General features: G+C 40.5%; 1 protein-coding gene across 1 annotated transcript in view; it reads left to right on the top strand.

Moving 5' to 3' along the window:
- The window catches only part of MED27 (mediator complex subunit 27), an 85,375-nt gene that overhangs the window by 49,755 nt on the left and 14,217 nt on the right, over positions 1-21,403 (top strand). The window contains exons 4-5 of the mRNA XM_071453878.1: positions 7,174-7,267; positions 17,453-17,560. Coding sequence (XP_071309979.1) covers positions 7,174-7,267; positions 17,453-17,560 — 202 coding nt within the window. The remainder of the gene's footprint in view (positions 1-7,173; positions 7,268-17,452; positions 17,561-21,403) is intronic.

Below are 21,403 nucleotides of genomic sequence, written 5' to 3'. Positions count from 1 at the left end.
TGTTTTGTTAACCAGTTTTCACACATTCTAATATCCATATTCCTCTCATGATTACTGCTGTGAATTAAAGGCATTTTGAAGAGCATTCCACATAAGTACAAAGAAAGCTATTTCAATACTATAATAAAATAGCCCTGGGAATTGGACTGCAAGGTCTCTATTTGTAACTTAAAGTTTTCCTTATTAAAGTTATGCTTTTTAAGCTGATGCACTGGAATTCAGCATTGTGAAGAGATGTTGTTTTGCTCTGTATTAAAAAACAAAGTATTCACTGATAAAGTGTGTTACAGAGTGTGTTACAGAGCTGTTTGTTCATATTTAATGTAAATGTGCAGATGCCCAGAGACTGATTCAGCAGCAGGTTTGCATTCCAGAGGCTTTCAGCAGGAGAACCTGTGTTCATTTGTGCCATCACTGTCAGCTCAGACCTTTGAGGACATTCCAGGCAGGTCTGCACCACATCTCTTAGCAGTGGGCTCACGGTGGCACTGAGGAATTCTGAATTGTGTTTGCTGTATAAACAATGCCTCCTAAGTAACAACATTTTACCATAAACCAATATTTTATTGTTGTAATAGAACGACCCCAGTGTGCAGCAGCCCTAGCCCATGATGTGTAGTCCCAGGATTTGTGTGTGCAGCCACACAGGGAGTTGGATCATGAAACTGGTTTAGATTTAAACCAATGCTTTTTTTTTCAGTTGTGAGCTCCAGCTCCTCCAGCACAGCACAGCTGAGGGGGCTGAATGCTGTGCAGGAGGGGATGTGTCAGTGCCTTATGTCACTATTGCTGCCGAAGCCTGAAAATTGTTGAATCACAGCCTCAGGTTTCTAAATGTCTTTGTAAATCCAACCCTTAAACACTCTGTCTTGGCTTCTGGAGAGCTGTCCAAACGATTCCACATGTGTCCTTAAGTGCTGTACCAGGTTTGGCCTTTTGTGAGTGAGAAGTGCAGATGGTGAGTGTTTGATACAGCTCTGTGTGCATATGCTTTTGCAGCAGACCACCCTGTGTTTATGTGTAAACACTGCTAGACTATTTAAGCACTTAACTTAATCTTTTGCATCCATTCAGTAATAAAGCATAATTCCTCTATGACCAAAATAACATCCATAGCAAAGTTGAAAACAGGAGGATTTTTAAGAATCAGTGGAAGTCTGCCTTATCTCAGGTTTGGATCTTTCAGTGCTTCCACCCCTCTGAAGGTGAAGTAGAGTGGGGTTGGGCAAAAATTTTAGCAAATTTGTTCCTTAGGATCTTTGTTCAAGGTATATCAGCAAATCAGTTCCTTACAGCCCACACATCCTGGCTTCTTCCCACACCTGTGGATTCCTACTCTCCAGTGCTGAAACTCTGCTCATTCTGTGGTTTAGCCCCAAGACTGAAGAAATGTGCCCAACTCAGATTTGCTCCTTTTGCTCTCACCACACCTCCTGGTAGTTAGAAGTCAGTTAGTTATTTGAAAGACCATTTTTCCTTTCTGATGTGTCATGAATAAAGATTTTACAGCAGGAACAGAGGCATTGCAGGAGTAGCAGAGACCAAGTCAATGTGCAGACGAGAAGGGAAGAGAAAGATGAGCCAAGAGGATCCTGGCTGGAATCTTCCACCACGAGAAACTTGGAAATTGGGTGAGAAGAGAGAGGAAACTGCTGAAGCAGTTTGTTAGAAAGGACAAGAGGACAGTGTTAACAACTGTATGAGAAAACAGCCTGGCAAGGAAACTCATAGCTGGAGAAGTTGCTCAAAACAAGAGAATTTAGTACTGGAGCCAGGAAACCGTGAGCATTTTATAGAGGTTCTGCAGAAATGAAAAGCAAGAGCCTGTGTTAACAATAAAAAAAAAAAGCCAACAGAACCTGTAGAATCTGGGAGAGGAGGCAGAGACTTCCAGGATTGTTGTACAGATGTCAGGGATGGTGCCAGCTGTCTGATTTAGTCCTGAGACGTGAAGTCGCTCTCTCAGCGTGAGTGGTGTTGGATTTCTTTTCACACTCTTCATTGCCTATCCAAGCAGGAAGTGTCATCTCACCAGAGCTGGCAGAGGTCACTGTTTTAATAACTGTTGTTAATTGATGCTTCTGAAAAGCTTTCTATCAACTTGAATTTGCTACCTGCAGAGACTTGCCTAGCAGGTAGCTGAATCAAATTAAAACTTAAATTCCATGATGGATAAATCACACTAGAACTGTGATTACTCTCTATGTGTTAAAATATACTATTTTTCCAGACAGCCTGCCTGAAAACTATTGAATTTCTTTGTAAGTTTATAATATTTTAAATTCTGCTGCTGCTAAAATGTTTAAGTTGTATATTGAGTCTTGGTTCTGCCAAAAATAGCTGTTCCATAGGTCTTGGAATGAGTGCAGGCAAACACTGTCCCCTGATGCCTCCATCAACCAACCCAACATGTGCAGCAGGGCCAGCTCATGCTTCTGAAATATCACACATGTGAAAAGAAATTATTAACTGGGTTGAAAATATTAACTGAAAGCCAAAAAAAAAAAATCTGTGAGCAAGTAAATACTGTGCTAGTGAGAGGATGTGTGGAGAGTTTCCCCTGTTGCTCTCCAAAATATCATGAATCCAGATTTGACAGAATTGTAGAGTTTATTTTTGTCTTATGTGTGGTGTTTTCTGCTAAGTGTATAGGAAAGATTAACTTCTTTCATGTTACAAATGTGTATTTTAACCCCTTTTCTCTTTATCTCCATCTTCCCAAGATCACTTAGCAAAATTTTCTTTATTCCAAAAGAAAATTATTATTATTATTATTATTATTATTATTATTATTATTATTATTATTATTATTATTGCCTATATTTCTAATTTTTAAATTGTTGTATTGGGTGGAAAAAAAGAACAGCATGCAAGTGAAACACTGTGTGGGAAAAATGCTATTTAAGTCTTGTCTAAGCTGTTAAACATCACACTAACACTGGATTGCTGGATCTAATCCAGTAAAAATAAAAAAAAATCAAAAAGAGGGGTCACATTAGAGAGTGAAGCCATCTGTCCAGTGTGGAATTGAAAGGCATTTATAATGAATTACATTCCTATATTGCTGTCTTTTGGGGGGCCTTTATGTGAATCAAAGAGATGGTACAAGACCATTTATCTACAAAAATGGTTCCTGAATTATTTCTACATTGTCAACCTGATGTTTTAGCATGAAACTTCTCAGTGAGTGTTTTGCATAGATAATTAGGCCTTTCTAAACAGTATTTTCTAACTGGCTTCAAAGGTGTCTTCTGCATGTCCCAGGCATTGTTTCTCTAATACGGACTAAAGGATTTATGTGTACATTTACTGGCAAAATAGCAGAGATTTTTCAGCTAATATCTCTATTCCTTTATTCTAGTTTTTTTCCTGCATGTTCATAACAAGGCTTCATTTGAAGTGTAATATTTTGAATTAATTTTAGTCATTGCTGATGTTCATGAAGTAGATTTGTTTTGACTTTTGTAGTATTAATCTGGCATGTTTGCGAAAAAAATAACTCTTCTACATTAAAATAAAAATACTGATTTATAGTGTTGACAGCCTTTGAGAGCATCTGATGGGACTGGCTGGCTCTGCACATTCAGATGCAAACCCCTGAATGACAATATTACCTTTTTTTTTAAGTAAAGATTTTGTATCTAAAATACAATTTTAATACATCCTGAAAAATCGTGAACCTGTGTCATGAGGGAAAGAAGAAGAAAAAATGAGATGGGGAAGTTGGTACAAACCTTCTGTTGAAGATGTTTTAAAAATCTTCCCCCAGAGCAGTAAAATTACATTGGGGAAATTGTTTTAGTACTTGATAAGGTGTAATGAGGTGAAGACCTGTTGGTTGAGCCTGTTGTTCTTTCCTGAGTAGGATGATCAGGGTTCTGGATTAGGCTGCAGGTGTTGAAGTTACTTTAAGTATTTTTAAATAGCATGGGACTAACTCTGGATGTTGCATTGAGAAGTTGTTAAATGTTTTTGAGGCCTAGGATAGTTCATAATATGAAATTCTGTCTATAAAGAGTTAAAATTCTGTGCTGTAAAATGGGGGTTATTGGGTACAATCTTTTGCAGTCTGGCTTCAGACCTTTTTGAACAACCTTTGCATCCCAGAGAAGCAACAGGGAATTTGTCTAGACACACTCTTCAGCCCTTTGTAGGTGGAACAATGCCTGTTCTAGGACATGAAATTCCAGCTTGTATTTAATTCTGAGAATTCCATTAATTTCTCAAGATTAAAATAAGCCAAATGTCTGAACAAATTTATTGACATTTGCTTTTCCCCACTTTGTGTTATTTCTTCTGGGTTTGTAAATGCTCCTTCCAACCATCATCTTTTGTATGTAGGAGAAAACTGAGATGTGCAGAGGACGTCAGAAGTGCTTTTTGGCAAAGTAAAATTAGACTTTTCTCCATCCTCAAGTGCTTTGCTTCTCTGAGACTGGGCAAGAGGTTCTGTAACATAAATAGGAACTATCATATTTTTGAGCTAAAACTGGACAGAGATGTGTAAATTTTGTAAGTGCATATTTTGGCAGTAAATGTCTGTATTTCAGTTCTACAAAATAAGTTCCAGACAGAGGCTTTTTCTCTGACCCTCTTTCCAAACAGCCTTGGGAGTGCACTTTATCTCTTCTTTAACATGTGTTCCTCAGTTTTCTCTGAAGTTATCACCAGTTACACTTTTACATTACTTCACTGCATCTGATTTCTGGTGTCCATCCCTTCACAGGATATTTTACCAAATGTCCTCTCAGAAGGGTAAATCTACAGAATTTTGCCTTAGAAAAGGCTGTTTGTCAGTTTGTGTTTGATACACAATCCAGTCAGGCTAATTGAGTAATTATATATGTATGTTTGGAAGAATCTTTGTTCTGATGAATGCTCAGGAAAGCCTGATCACTACTTGAAAAAAGGCATGGGGGCACAAAGCAATGCTGCACACATCAATGCATTTTCTCCTGTTAGTCTGGGATCTTCTCTGACATCCCATTGATGGAGAAGAGAAGGAAAAGGTTCCCTGTGTGATGGTCCTGTCAGAGCTGCCAGAGTAAAACATCACATGTCCTGGAGCACGTGGTTTTCATTTTCCTTCTTCTGTCAACTGATCTATGAAAAATGGTACAAAATTAACCAGCATCTAAGCCCAAAAAGTCACAGTAAGTCACCTTTAAGTGCTTTCAGAAGGAAATTAGGAGATTTCTGCTTTGCTGTATGTGTGATTTCATTTAAAGGGAAGATTCCACAACCCTGTGAATGCCCTGTTGTGCCTTACACTGCTCACGTAGTACAAGTTGGGTTTGAGTCAGATTTTAAGCCTTGTGGTCAAAACAAGTTTTACATTTAAAAATAATCTTATCTAAGAAAGACTTTGAAGAATTGATTACCTCCAGCCAGCCTGGATCCCATTTTCCAAGGATGAGTGTACATGTCCACTGGGATTTTCAGAAGGACGTAAGCAGATTAAGTGCCCACGTCCAACTGTTGTTCACATGATTTAAAATTACTTGAATTTTCCTTCCTTAATGCATTGACTATGCCAATGTCTTAATTTCTGCAACTTTTTATTTTGTTTGTTTTAACTTCTCATTGCCTAAAGCTTGGCAAATTGCAAAATTGAAGCTATGCACAAATCTACATCACGACGTGTTCAGAACCACAGAATCTCTCCTTGCTTGCACCACAGCCAGTCATCCCTGGTCCCCCACAAGCAAGAGATTAATTTATTTGCAGAGCCTGGAGTAATGGCATTTATCAAGCAGTATAAACTCTCCTGCTGGATGAAATCAGCCTGGGATTCAGCAGTGTCTGAAATGAGCTGGGTTTGTGCCCTCCATGTGTGGTTGAGTCCTCCTGGAGCAGTGGCTGATGTGCCTCCTCTTTCCCAGTGCTGAGGAAGTTCTTGGCTTTTGGATGTTTTTGGCTTTTCTTATCAGCAGCAAGTGTTAATGAGTCATTACAGTGAATGGGGGAACTTTCTTCTGCACAATGACAAGTGTGGATTAAGGTTTTTGTCCAAAATTGTCATAACTCATTTCATTCTTTGGTTACTTTTAGTTCAGGAGGTTTTAGCACTAACATTAGAAATTAATTACTTTGAAGAGCAAGAATTCAACATTTTTTTTTGCCTTTGTTTAGGCAGATTAAAGGGAAATAATTAGCTTTTTTTTTTTTTTTGAGTTTTACTGTTAATCTAACTCAGGCAAGCAATTTTCCCAAAGAAGTCTCTTTTTTCAGAGCACGTATGTGGATTAGCATGAAAACAGTTTTATTTACAAATTCATTCATGGATCTGATCAAGTTGCAGAGTTTGTAAATGGGGACAGGTCAGTGCACAGATGATACAGACTGTCCTGGGAACTCTGCTAAAGCAAATATTTGGATTTTAATGTGTTCAGAGGGGTGGCTGGAGTGGCATGTCCATGGCTTGGGGTGATGTGTCCTGGCAAACAAGGTCTCTGTAAGGTTCTTTTCACTGTTAATGGAGGTCAGTTCTTAATTTGATCCCAGGGAATAGGACAACTGTGTGCCAGCTCACCTTGGCCTGCAGAAACAGGGATTACACCCAACAGAAAGGATGTTGTTTTACCTTCGTGTTTGATTGCTCCAGAGAAACATCTGGAATTTACCAGCCAATTTCAGAGTCACCAGTGCATGAAATAAATTGGAAAGATTCAGGGGAAAAAAAACCACCCCTAAGAATCATCCAAAGACTTTGATAAAACCTTTATCTGTTAAGTTTATCAAAGAGAGAGTAAGGACATGACAGCCTGTGAATTCCTGCACTGGAGGAGTAATTGTAATCATGTGTCCTTCAACCCTCCTGAGGAGAAAGTATGGAAATACCATGGCAGGAGTTTGAAGCTGACAGATTTGGACTGAAATTTAAGAGTGCATGTTTTTAAGGGCAGAGTAATTGATTTTCAAAACAACTTGCAGAGGGCTTTGGTTTGTTTCCTCTTATCAACAACTTTTTGAATTATTTCTTGCATGCGGTTTTGAAAAATACACAGGTATCAGAGAGAAATTGGTCCAGGAAAGTCCCATAAACACGGTTTAAAAGGATAATTTTTAAAGGATAATTCCTAAAAAGGATAAATGTTTTTTAAAAGCACAGTTTGGACAATGTGAGTGTGTGAGAGAGCCCTGTGTTGATGCTGCTGTGTGCTTTGGTTGTAGGTACGTTGATGATGTGATCAGTCGCATTGACAGGATGTTCCCTGAAATGTCCATCCAGCTCTCCCGGCCAAATGGAACCTCTGCAATGCTTCTGGTAAGCTGAAACATTTAATCCTTGAGTTAATTTTCTTCACAGGTTGAATTGCTGTCCCAAAAATGCAGGGTAGTAAAGATTTTTTTTTTTCCCCAGAAACATATCATTCTTCATTTGCCACAGCAATGCAGCATCTTTCTTGCTCTTAGGCAAATAAGTGATAACAATAATTTCCCCTTTAAACAGAAGATCTATTGCTTTATTGTTAAATGTGACTGTAGAAATATGAGCACAAAACTCAAATATTCACTGTGGTTTTTGGCAGACTTGGCAATGAGTGAATCCTAATCATGATAATTAAGAAGGAAGAGAATGTTGTCAAGAAGAAAAGAAGAAGGAAACCAATATGATTTAAATTTGTTCACATTGCTCTTGGGTCAGTGGATTTCTGTTATATGATGAAGTTAAGAATTTGCCTTTGAAGTAAATGAGCAGTAAAGGCTGGATTTGAGATAAACAAGTCCAATACATTCGACTTATTTCTGCCTGACCAGGCAGGATTTCATTGCAGAGGAACCTATTGTTCACATCCATTTTTACAGGCAGCTGTTGTGCTTACAGCAACAGAAGTTTTCAAGGCTCTTAAGACTTTAGGTGGAAGAGGAATCCATGGTGTGGCAGCTGGATGCTGATTTCCTTCTAGGGAAAGGCAGAAGTCACATATTTTGCCAAATTTTAAATAAAACTAGAAAATACACCACATGCACAGATAAAGAACTGAGGCCAGTTCAGTCTTTTCCATCTCACATTTCTCATGGAAATTTCCCTATTGCTGTGATTATTTTTAATTTTTAAGTATTTTAATTGTATTTAGTTTTAATTAATCAACTGTCTAACATGTCATTATTAACTTTCTTTGAACAGCCACAAATTCACAAGAGATTAACTGAGTCAGAGGTTAAAATAAACAGCTGGCATTAAAACATTTAATCTGCAATTGTTGGATTCATCAAGTGGAAAAATATATTCCAGAAAAGAATGGAATTCATCAGTGCAGTCTTAAGAAGTTAAAAGTCTTAGAAGTTTTTGCATTTCCTCTTAAGCTGACTTTGTGTTTTATCTGTTTTGCTGTAAAAAAATGTCTGGTTTTGCTTCTTTACTTTGAAATGCTTTCCATTTTCCTGGAGCCCTTCTTTGGATACTGAAGTACCTTCCACTTTTGGTGGCTTTTTGAGGTGGTCAGGAAATAGATTATGTTTTTCAAGACTCAGACACAATTAGGAAATAAGGTAAATTATCTTGGATGTGAGTGCCAAGGAACAAGGTTGGGTGGTAACTAAAGGAAGTGCCTTTCACCAGCAGCAGTAACAGAGTGACTTCCATGTGGCAGTTGCTTTCTAAATCAAGGACATTTTTGTTCCTACAAGATCCCAGCCCCATGTTGAACCAGTGGTGTGCATATTTTCCTTGGATCAGAGATCAAAAAGATTGTTTTTAAAGTATTTTTGTGTGTGATTGTGTGATGGGTTTATCATTTTTGCTTTTAGCCAGGTTTTCCCTCTTCCCCATCTGTCTCAGTTGATGTTGCCAATATGGCACTTTCCATCTGGCCCTGACTGCTACAAAAGCTTTTGCTGTTTTCAGCCACAGATCCTTCAGTGAAAAAGGTGCTGAGGGATGGGCAGTGTGAAGAGCACCTCCCCCAGAAGGAGGGAGGTTTCTTCAGCACTTGTGATTTCTCACTCTGAACTTAGCCCAAGCTACATCTGGAGCTGCTCCCCTGCTGCAAGTGTGGTTTACCTCAGTGCCAAAGGCTCCAGATAATGCTCATTTTATCAAAATATTTCACAGCCAAACTGTTTGCCCAGAGTTAATTAACTAACTCTATAATCTCAACCATGCTCATCCTTGGGCTGTTCATAGCACACCTGGTGTCTTAGGAAGGTCCTTGATGCAAAGGTCTGGTTTTTATGGCATCTTTAAATACAATTGCTCCATCTACCAGAGAAAACCCCTGCATTCATCTTCAAAGGCACTGATAAGCACTACACATATCTTAAAAATGTGTGAATTATTGGAGGGAGATGGGGAAGAAGGGGAAGGGAGGTCTGAGTGACTCTTTGAAACTCAAGAAACATCGGGGCCTTTGCCAAACAAATTATCTTTAGGAAAAAGACCCAAGAGAGAAAGTTTCAGCCCCAGACTCCACAACTTCATGTGCACATGGAGATCTGTTGATGTCCTTAGCTGTAGAGGTGGGACTTGCACCACCAAGATTCATCTGGTGGTTCAAGGAGATGTCTTTCTCTTCAAGAAGAACAAGGAGCTGCTGGAGAGGGTCCTGTGGGGGCACCCAGAGGATTTGGGGCTGGAGAGGGTCCTGTGAGGGGCACCCAGAGGATCTGGGGCTGGAGAGGGTCCTGTGGGGGCACCCAGAGGATTTGGGGCTGGAGCAGCTCTGATGAGGAAACGCTGCGGAGCTGGGCCGGGTCGGTCTGGAGAAGGGAAGGATGAGAGGGGATCTCAGCAATCCATGGCAGTAACTCCAAGAGGTGTAAAGTCAGTGCCAGACTCTCTTGAGTGGTGCCCAGTGACAGGAGAAGGAGTTACAGCCGTAACCTAAAAGAAACCACAGAAAGTTTCACTTCAGCATGAGGAAGAACCCTGAGATGAGCTCCCTTGGTTGGGGCATGGTGCCAGGTTTGATCTCCTTATGGGCCATTCCCATTGATCCTTGGGGGTTCCTTCCAACTCAGAATATTCTGTGAGAAATTCTTTCCATGGAGGGTGGCAGAACCACCCAGGGAGGACGTGGAGCCTCCCTCTCTGGAGACATTCCAAGCCCCTCTGGGTGTGTCCCTGTGCTCCAGCTGGGCCTCCCTTGGGCAGGGGGTGGCATGAGATGATCTCCAGAAGTCCCTTCCAACCCCAGTAATTGTGGAATAAATAGGGGCTGTGTGAGCCTGTTGGTCAAGCTCTGCTGGCAAATAACCCTCGTGCTCAGCTGGGCTCTCCCTGACCAGAATCTGCAAATTCCTGTGAGAAAAATGAACTGCTGCCTCCAGACAATGAGGAGGGTTTTTATGCTTCAGATTTATACACAGCAATTGTACCTCATTAGTCTGGATTTATGCTACACAGGCCAAACACATAAATAATTGAAACCTTTCAGAGCTGTGTTAGATCCTCAGCTGATTTTAAAAGCAGTTTATTGTGGCATTTCAAGGTGCTGTTTAATCCCAGTCTTCACCAGTGATTTTTCAATTAATCTTTTAATAGCACTATGTAGAAAATAGACTAAACATAGAATTATATCAGCTCTAATAACTCTGTAATGCAAAATTAATTTCCAGCAGCAGCACAGGGAAATGTGGACTCCTTAAGGTTTTTTGTGAGATTTTATTGGTGAAATGCCAGGAATTGTAAATAGATAAACCTTATCTTGTGTATTAAGAAAACATTAACTAATTTTTCATTAATGAAAATAGCTAGATTTTTTTTTCTTGAATGATTAGTCATATTCCTAGATATATTATTTTTCCTACTGTAATAATCAAATTAGTGATTGTTTCACATACCTTGTTTCCATTATCAAAATTCAGAATATTTTTTGTGTGAAACAAATCCTGTGTACAATTTATTCATTAATAACAGAAAGATTTTAGAAGGCAGTAAACTTCAGCCCTACTTTTCCAGCTAAGAAATCTGAGTTCCTTAGCACCATGTACCCAGCCAGTCCTACTTGGAGAAGCAGATTATTTTCTTATCTACATCTGGGAACTACTTTTTCTTTAAATTCTTTTTATCCCAAATATTTGTAAAGAACTACTACAGAAATTGCAAGCACTGGTAAATATTTTTGCAGATAATGGAGCTGTTTTCTGTAATTTGTGTTTCTAAAGCATAATGATATGTATAAGTAACTTCCAACCCAAAAAACTGAATTGTTTCTGCCAAACTCTGGTCAGAAATCATGATTTTTTTCTTTCCAGGTTATCTTACAAATTTTTGCTTTTAATTTTTTTTTTATAAATTTATACTGCTGCCTAGATTTTTAATAGATCTGTCATATAAAAATACGAAGCAGGTTTTTACAGAGTTTTTATTCATTCTCCTTAAAACCAGACACATTTGCATTTGAACTTTCAGATCTTGTTCCCAGCATTTGCAGCAGGCTGATTGTGTGGCAGTGGGTTGTATTAATTGCAAATAGGCCAGACATCTGTTCCTTGAAACTGAATAATTCCTTGTGTCTCATTGTTGTTTATTAGTGTTTTACATAAAACCATTATTATTTTTATAAGGAAAACGGATTCTGAATTTTATTATTTGCCCATTAAGAAAGGAACCAGACTGATTTCTGTGCATGAGACCCTGATGTTGGAGACCTGGGAGGAGTGGGGAGGAATTTGCAAAGTGCTTTGAAATCAGTATCGATGCTGTATTGATTGGAAACAATTCAGTGCTGTTATTTCCAAAACAATTTCATATTTCCAAAGTGCTTTGCAGTGTAAACCTTCCTTCCTTCTTCCCTGTTGGGTGGTTTATCAGGAGAGCAGTGCTCAGGGATAAATGCAGGTGGGTTCATGGGAGGGATGTAGCTCTGCTGGTCACCTTTGGTGGCTTGGACACCTGATTTTTAGGGCTGTAGGATGAATTATTTGGGGATTTACTGCCTTGGAGGCAGTAGCTTGGTTTTGGTGTTGAAGTGAACACCTGGGATGGTGTTTAAGGAATCACTCCTGAGCTCAAAGTGACTGCACACTTTGTGCCTTAAGATGGAGAACCAGCATTTAAAAAGCATTAAAATCAGCATTTAAGGGGCACTAAGTCAGTGTTTGAGGTGACATGGGCAGGGAAGGATGTCTTGAATTAGCAAAGTACATGAACAAGAGTTGGGAAGTAAACTGGGAAGTGTTCTCTGCTTGTCTAATGAAGAATGAGGAAGATGAGGAAGATTCCTTTGGGAAAAGGGAACAAAAATAGAAAAAAGTAGATAAAGACTTGTGAGAAATGTCCTCAGCTTTGCTCCCTCCACAGGGTTACTGTGCCCAGAGCTCTCAGGTGTGTATTGATATTCCCATAGATTTATATTGTGGAAGATCACACATCATTTTCATCCTTGTAAAATTCCTGGTGTGCGTTAATTTAGAAAGGAAAAAAAAGTCAAAATCCATTTCATCTTCTGTAGCAACGCTGGACTGGAGTGAGCGTTCCCTAAGTGTGACTGGCCACTGGCAAAATCTGTCCTTGAACCTTTGAACAATATTCCTGTGCCAGTTTTTTTGCCTTATTAAGAGAAATGGGAACGTTGGTGAGGGAAAAGAGCCAGCTCATCCTTCATATGGTGGGAGCATTTAAAGTCCTTCATTTATGTTGACTTTTTATCAGGCACTATTGCAATTAGGTTAGACTAATGAAAGGTAAATTCCAGCCCTTGCATAAAAAAAGAAATCCTTGTAAAGAACCTAATTAGTATGTTTGTTTATTTAGACTCTAATGGCTTAATTGCATCTTATCTTGCTATTTACAAATAGGCATCATTAAAGAATAATGAGCATGTGAGGGAAAAAGCAGCCATACCAGCAGCAGATGAGACATAAAAAATGAGAGGAAAAAAATCTAGTTGAAAGTCTGTGTGTTGGGGTTTTTTTTAAACTTTATTTTTAATGCAAAACCTTTTTTTTCCAGCATATATAAATACGATTTCCATGCATTGTACTGATTAGTAAGAAGGATCTGTGAGTGGGAGGCTGAGCTTATGGCTGGTTCCATGGCAAGGAGCAGGTGTCTGGCCTTTTGCTGGAAATCTGTAGCTTGGTTACATCTCTGGTTGGATGTTGCCTTATTTCTGAGGTGAATAAAAACCACACACACACTTGTGCTCCTTTTTATAGAAGTGGGGAGGTGCCCATGTTAACTGAAAATAATGTTTTCTTTCTTTTAGCTCTGCATTGCAGAGCATCTGCAGCTCAAATCAGCAGCAAATTCCCTGGAATGCTGAGGGGAAATCTGCAGCTTTGGGAATTTCTCATTTCACAAAGTATGGCAGCTCAGAGTTGTCAGCATACATTTTCCTGATATCAAACTTAAATAAATTTTAAGAAAGAACATTTGTTAATGTGTTGCTTAAATGGTTGATAAAAGGGCTTTTCACTTGATATTAGTTTCAGTGAGGAGGCAAAATTAAAGGGGGGGAATTCAAACTGATTCCTCCAGGCAGAGTTCTGGCATGGTAAATTGATTTTGATCCTTTCCATTTTGTAAACTCATGTGGACCCTGATTTTGACTTACTTGGAAAGGTACTTTCTTCTTTTATAATTATAACTGGTGTTAAATGGGACCTTTTTTTAGCAGTCTTACAAGAAATTATCTAAGTCATTCTCCCTGATTATTCTGTTTCCCCCTCTCCCTTTCTTGGCATACTGTGTCTGTCAGATGCTCCTTGAGATTTATCTTGGTGATAGACAAAATATTTTTAAAACTGGGATATTTCAAGAAGATTTTTATTTTATATGTCTTTGTCAGAAAAGCTGCATAATATTGCAGATTTCAATCAGCTGCCTGTCCTACCTTCTTCTTGGGTTTGCCATTTTAGGAAGCAGGGGATTTATGAATAACTTAACTGTCTGAATTTAGTATACTTTAGTTAAAAGGAAGTTAGAAGTATGTTGTTATTACACAGCCCAAAACAGAAGCTACAGAAGTATTTAACTTGCAACTGTTCCATTTTCAGCTCACAGAACTGTGGGGCATATTTTTTCATTCATATTAATTGAATTTTAAAGTGACCTTGTACATGTATTGATTTGAATTAAAATTTTCTACATCAAGGACGAGTTGGCATATATCCTTCAGGCAAAATATTAAAAAGCCAAGTGCTGTCTTAACAGGATATCGACAGGAGAAGTTGAAATTTAATAGGAAAACTTGGCTTAGAAGGGAAATTGTTGCCATTTTGTTACAATTGAAAGGTATTTTTTTCTGAACAAGGAAGGAAATTTCTCTCAGTTGGTACCTGTGGAAATGCAGGGACATTTCAGTGCCCATTAAATAGGGACCATCTGGGTGAGTCTGGACCTCCAGGAGAGATCTGCACTTTTGGAGCTTGGAGTAGAACTATCAAATTACTGGTTTACCAAAGGCATTAGTGTTCTATTACATTCTTTCAGGTGATCTGGAGGGACACAGCTGCATGACTGTAAGTGTAAATTATGTTCCATACATGGATTTGTTCTGAGCACGGCCTCCAAGCAGCCGAGTTGAGCAGGGATTGGAATAAAATGGTCTGCTGAAAAACATGATTTGTAAAATACAGCAGAGTTGAACAAAAACATTAAGCCCTGGAAATAGTTATGAATCTTGATTACTGGAGGAAAAAAAGAAAGGCTATTGCATTTGCTGTGTGTACAATATGGAATGTGCTTCACCCTGAAAATAGCTGTGCAGCAGAGTTGTGGCTTCCACGTCTCACAGCATCCTCCAGTCTGGTGACAGGCTGTTGTTCATTCTTTGTACTACTACCCTCATTCTTTCAGTGCTCTCAAAAGGATGAACTGTAATTTCTCTGAGCTGCTCTTTTACAAAATTCCTGCTTCTGTCAGACTTGACTAATGATACAGTCCTACAGAAATCATCTCCATGTCTCGATCTCTCTCCCAGCCAGAGTAAAATCTGCAGGAATCTCTCGTCAAAACAAGAGTGGTACAAAAGAGGGAAGTTTTTTGTTTCAGTACCAGAGCACTGTAAAAGCTAATTCAGACAACCCAGCACCAACCCAGCCCAAGTTTGGATTTCCTGGGTGCCCCTGTAAAGGGGGAGTGCAGCTGTAGGACCTTTCTCAGGGAGCTCACTGAGGTACCCAGCTACAGCTGGGTTTCCACAGCTCCTTACACATGTGGGAGACAGGAATTTTGAATTTCTGTGGTCAGGCAAGGGGCTGATCAAGGTCCTGTTCTGGACATTGTGCAGGATGTGACATTTCAGTGCTGTGATGGATTCTGGAAGTGGGGAGTGAACCACTGGAAAGGTGTGAAGTCAGATCACCTGGAAAGGGCAGGGAGCTAATGCAGGAACATCTGTGCAGGTGGGGAGGAGGTTTGAGGCCAGCAGTGAGTTCATTCCAGCAAGCTGGAGTGCCACACACAGGATTTTTCACTGTATTATGTTCCACTGTTCACTCTGAGGATTTTCAGGAACATCCCACACAAGCTTCAGATCAACCTCAGATTTATTTCTACCTGGCAGCAATGGGAGGTGCTGTGAATGCACAATGGAAAGAGAAAGAGGAAAGAAGGGAGCATCAACTAAAGTGTGTGAAGGCAATGGGGATAGGAAATATTATACAGAAAGCTGGGTCTGGGTGTTTGTAGGGCAGCCTTATCCTTCTTCCATTAAGATTTCTTTTGCTTTAAAATGTCTCCTTTTCCTCCTTTTCATTTTGTTATGTATGGTTGATGCCTAGTGTGAAGTTATAAATAAGAGTCTGTTCTCTCAGCAGACCAATATCCCACTGAAGTGCCAGTTTTAATAATGCAGAAAAATAAATTGAAAACTGTTAACTCTTAATGTGCTGGCAACTTTTCTCAAAGTTTACTCATTTCCTCCTCTTAGCAATTATGACAAAACTCTGTGATTCCAGTGGGTGATCAGCATCATAGCTTAGGCACCTCTGGGTAATGACTTTGCATTTTTAACTTAATTAATAGAGTGCCAGGTGCTGAAATAACTCTGCCAGTTTTTTGTATATGAGGACCAACTAGACCTTGTTTAAGAGTACCCTGGCAAGATACTGCATTTAAACCAAAATTCCCAGCACCTGACAGCACAACGTGGTGTTTCCATACATGTTCATGGTTCCTGGTGTGTGCATGGCTCAGGCCCTGATACAGCTTCCTGTCCTTCAGCCTTTCACATTTTTTCCTTCACAAATCACCCATTCTTCTGATCCACTTTTTATGTTCTTGCAGCATTATGCCTGGCAGCCTGTCTGCTCGATGGCTGTCATTGTCTTCCCTTCCTGTGCCCCTGCCTTTTCTCTTGCTGTGAATTTGTCCTGCCCTGTTGTTCAAACTCTTTCCTGCTGGAGTTCTCCCTGTTCTGTGCCAAAGGTTTGGTATCAGTTCTGTCCAGGGTTTGTGGCTCTGTCCTGCTCTGTACTGATTAAATCAGCTCAGGCAGGGGCTGCTGCTGTTGGAACAAGGTGATGGGCAGCAGTCATTAACAGAAGTTACAAAGGAATAACATCCAACAGATCAATAAAGGTGCATATTGACTGGTTTCTTTAGGTGTGGATTTGTCTGCTGAGGTCAGCAGTAAAAACACATTTGTTTTAGTGGGTGTTAATCTATACAGGATGAAATGTTGGAACACTGGCAGAAAATGAGCTGCTGCTGGTTGGGAAATATTAAAATGAGCTAATTGTTTCTTTTTTATCTCAGTTTTATGCTTTTGTGGGTGAGGAAAAACTCTCTAATAATCTCTGCATAACAAAATACAAAGACAAGATCCTTGTTAGACACACATCTTAACTGTATTGAAGTACAACTTCATCTTTGAAATGTAAATTGATTTTTAGATTAAAATGCCTTCATTATTGCATTTTTGTCAATAATATAATTTAGGCTTGTTTCTGTTGTTATATTCTGACTGACCCTCTGTATTTTCCATTATACTAGTTTTATTCTTTGCACTTTAACACTTTCACAGAAGGAAATGAAACCTTTGAAAATGTAACATTTTTACTTTAAGCTGTAGTTTCCTTTGAAATAATTTTACATTTTTATTGGACAGAAAATGTTTTCCATTAAACTCATGGTATGCTTTTACAAGCTAGCATTAGGAGAGTCCGATTCCTCTTTCAAATTGTTTTTCTCTAAGTGGACTTATATTGGAGAATATCAAATTCATCGAAAATAATCACATTTGCCCATTGTTTTTGACAAGTTATTGAGTTGTGGTGTTAATAAAATGGAGAGAATTGCTTGGCAGTGTCATGTCTGCACAAGGGAATTCTGTGAACTCATACATTTTCAGTTGCAAATGAATGTTTGTTTGTTCTGCACTTTATGCTATCTCTCCTCCTCATAACACTACACTGCTTTTGGATCTTTTATTTTGGTCTCTCTATAAAATATTGAAAACTAAAATTGCATCAACTTAAGCTGTTAACTCGCTGGTCTTACGAATTCAGACCCCATCAGCTCACCCTCAGCTCGTTTGTGTCCCTGTCCTGCTCTCCCCAGGTGACCTTGGGGAAGGTGCTGAAGGTGATCGTGGTGATGCGGAGCCTCTTCATCGACCGCACCATCGTCAAGGGCTACAGCGAGAACGTCTACACCGAGGATGGCAAGGTGGGGCACTCACAGGATGGGACACTGACAGGGTGGGGCACTCACAGGATGGGGCACTCACAGGATGGGACACTCACAGGGTGGGACACTCACAGGATGGGGCACTCACAGGATGGGGCACTCACAGGGTGGGGCACTCACAGGATGGGACACTGGGGCACTCACAGGATGGGACACTGGGGCACTCACAGGATGGGGCACTCACAGGGTGGGACGCTGGGGCACTCACAGGATGGGGCACTCACAGGATGGGACACTGGGGCACTCACAGGATGGGGCACTCACAGGATGGGACACTGGGGCACTCACAGGATGGGACACTCACAGGATGGGACACTGGGGCACTCACAGGATGGGACACTGGGGCACTCACAGGATGGGACACTGGGGCACTCACAGGATGGGGCACTCACAGGTTGGGACACTGGGGCACTCATAAGGTGGGGCATTCACAAGGTGGAGCACTGTGCCATTCACAAGGTGGGGCACTGGGGCACTCACATCCTCTGAAAATTCCCTTCTGTAGAGGTGACGAGGGGTAGGATGGTGGGGATGGACGGAGACAAGAGATCTCTAAAGCCAGGTGGTGGAACTTGGGGTTTATTGCAAAGGGCCTGGGTGCAGGGCCCTGCTGGGAGCTGCCAGCCACAGAGAAGTAAAGAGAGAGAAGGCAAGAATGTGGTAAAAAGGATGAGAGAGTAAAAGAGGTAAAGAGTAGAAGAGGATAAGAGAGCAAGGTTCCCGTTACAATACAATAAATCTTCTTCTGTGTTGAGTATTCTAATTCTCACTGACCAATCTAGTACAAGATACAAATCTTATAGCATTTCCATACAGCCTATAAGAATCACTACATTACCATACTGGGTTACATTTTAAACCCTACAAACTCCTCTTTTGGCCCTTCTGCCAAGCTGGCAGGGTCTGCTCTGACCCTTGGGCCTGTCTGCAAGCAGAGGGTGTTGTTCCATCAAAAGGGGATCACCTTCAGCAGCCACACCATTGTTTTCCACTTGTTCAGTAACTGAGGGATCTCAAAGCTTGCTTTCATTTCAATCTCGCTTATAGTTTCCATATTCTCAAAATCTTGTGCCAGGCAATCATATTTATAAGGCTTTCCTGTTCCATCTTCCCCAACACCCTTCACCCAGGATTTTTCTCCTGGGAAGCTGAGAAGCTGAGAAGCCTCAGAGAGAAAGGAAAACAAATTCTTACCTCATTTGCTTCTCCTGTGTTGTGCTCACATGAGGAATGTGAGATTGTTTACTCACAGGTGATTGTTTTGTTGGTTTCTGCTGTGGGTTGTTTTCACTCTTTGGCCAATCAGTGCCAAGCTGTGTCAGAACTCTGGAGAGAGTCATGAATTTTCATTATTATCTTTTTAGCATTGTGTAAGTATCCTTTCTGTATTCTTTAGTATAGTTTTAGTATAGCATTCTTTAATATAATATAGTATCATAAAATAATAAATTAGCCTTCAAGAACATGGAGTCAGATTCATCATTCCTTCCTGCCACGAGGGGCTCTGCAGGTACAATAGGTCACAGCCTCTCCAGCAGCACTGCACTTCATTTCCATCTGTTTTCATGGCAGAAAACTGGGATCCCACTGCAGGCACACTGGAAATGCAAAACTGGAAAAAGACTTAGAATGTTTGCACAGTGTTCCAGTTTAAATCTGTCCTGTTTTGCTTAGGTTTTGCATCCCCCTATCTCTGAGTTCTTTCTAAGCTCTGAAGCCTTTGCTTGAATTTCTGATTTATCACCTTAGACCTCAGTTGCTGTGTTCATAGCGTCTGCTGAGAAAACATTTTTGCAGTGTACCAGCACATCAACAGCCCAAGGTTCAGCTTTCACTCTTCTGAGAGCCATTGAGAAATCTTGGGCTGGTTTTTTTTGGCTTGATAAACACAACAGAGAGGATCATTGGTAGGTGCTCCTCAAGAATTTGCTTGCCAGCAGCAGCACATCTTGAACAGCAGCTACTACAGCAAGTGTTACCTGTTTCCACAAGTGATTTATTTTGTGAACAGCTCACCCTGCTTGAACCCTGAGATTTCCTGTGCCTGCACACTCTCCATCTGGCTCTCCTCAGCACATCAGGAGATGTTAACAGGACCTGATGGCCTTAGCTCAGCTCAGGTCTCTTTCCAGGGTGGAAGGGTCTCTGTTCCTGAGACATCCACCAGGACTCTCCATTCCAGTAACAGCACTGAATACCTCCATGTTTCACATTGTCTCTGGAGCTTTCTCTTCTGATTATGAAGCCTATTAAAATAAGAAGTTCATTATATCAAGATGAATATTTGGCACCCATAGGCCATGTTATAATGAGGTGAGACTTCTTTTCCTTTCAGAAGTGATAACTGTGTTTCAGCACACAGAAGCACGTTGTGTGCTGACCCAGAGTTCAGCAGCTCTGAGTCTGAACCTCTGTTCTCTGGGAAAGGCCAGGAGCTGAGCTGCTGAAGGAAACAGTGCAGCTCCATTTTCCAGGTGAGACATTCTTCCTCAAAGGGCGGAGGATTGGCCTAAGAAGTAGTAAAATAAAAATTGCTTAATTTTAATTTGCCTTTTTCAGATAGGCAGGTTTAAATACCAGTTTGCCACAGAAGCAGCTGCTCTCTAGTCCCTGTATATTTGCATATAAATACAGAGCTCCAGCAGCAGCCCCTCTTCACCCCAAGTTCTGCATGGAAGTGAAATGATGGTCTGCTGAGAGAGCACTGAGAGTGTGTGATGGATTCCCATGTCACACTTCATTTGGGTGTGCTCGTTTTCTCTGATGAATCCAGTTTCCTTTGAAGCTCCCTTGAAATACAATAATGCTATATATGCTGAAAAGCTAAGTAAGGAGTTCCTTTCTGAAACTCAGCATCTGGCACTGGGATTCTGTTCAGCTCAAGGTGAACTCTCCTGGGAGCTGCACATTGTTCCTCTGCCATCGTTTGCTGCCAGGGGACAGCAGGGCTTGCCAAGGCCAGCTCTGGGCACAGGGCACTAACCTTTGCCTGCTGTCAGGAGGGAGCAGTTCTGCTCCTCCAGAGCATTGCTGTTAACACCTGGCTTATTTCTTGCTTTAAGCCAGTCTGCAGGGGAGTCTGTTCTCTACTCATTTAGCTTTGTGTCCAACCCTGGGCTCTGTCACTGCTCCTGCAAGGATGCACCAACCTGTGACCTTTACGTGGCACTTTGCTATTCCAGTGGGCATCCCAGAGATTTTGCAAACTTGAAGGTCTCTGTTTTAGGTATAAATAGGAACATTTCATTTGACTGAAGTAGAATTGGAGTTGGAGCCACTTAAATCATGAGCAAATTTGGCTTGGAAGATTAAATAAATGCGTAGTTTGCTAGTTTTGCCAACTGGAGCACATATTGACAAACAGTGAGCTCCTTTTTTTTTTGTCACTAATTAACTACTCTGGTAATTGGAGAATAAGAATTAAGATTGTGCTCTCACAATGATTTGCTTTCCTTATTGTGCCTGCTGGGAATGAGCGATTGCAGTCAGTTAGGAACAGAGTCCATTGCAATTCCTTCCCTGTCACAACAGATGCTGTTGGGAAGGTACTTCAGTGAGGCTTCTACACCATTCTGGCTTCTCAGTTGCTAGCCTGATAGCATGAAAAATGCACCAGCATTAAGGAGAAGCACACAAAAAAAAGTAAGAAAAAGATCAGTGAGTATCATCCTTATTAAATAACAGAAATATGGAGAACCCTCAGGAACACAGTAGGCGGTGATAATTTTTCCAGGGAGCAGTTTACACAGTCATTGTTGATTTGGGACTTAGCTTATGTATTCCTAGGAAACATTTAATATTTGTAAACAACAGGGAGATGGG

Source organism: Agelaius tricolor, unplaced genomic scaffold (genome assembly GCF_023055355.1).
Source record: "Agelaius tricolor isolate 1412-34295 unplaced genomic scaffold, bAgeTri1.0.p SCAF_38, whole genome shotgun sequence".
In the NCBI taxonomy this organism is placed as follows: Eukaryota; Metazoa; Chordata; class Aves; order Passeriformes; family Icteridae; genus Agelaius; species Agelaius tricolor.
The sequence above is the reverse complement of the archived record's forward strand: the minus strand, read 5'-3'. Positions and strand labels throughout refer to the sequence as shown.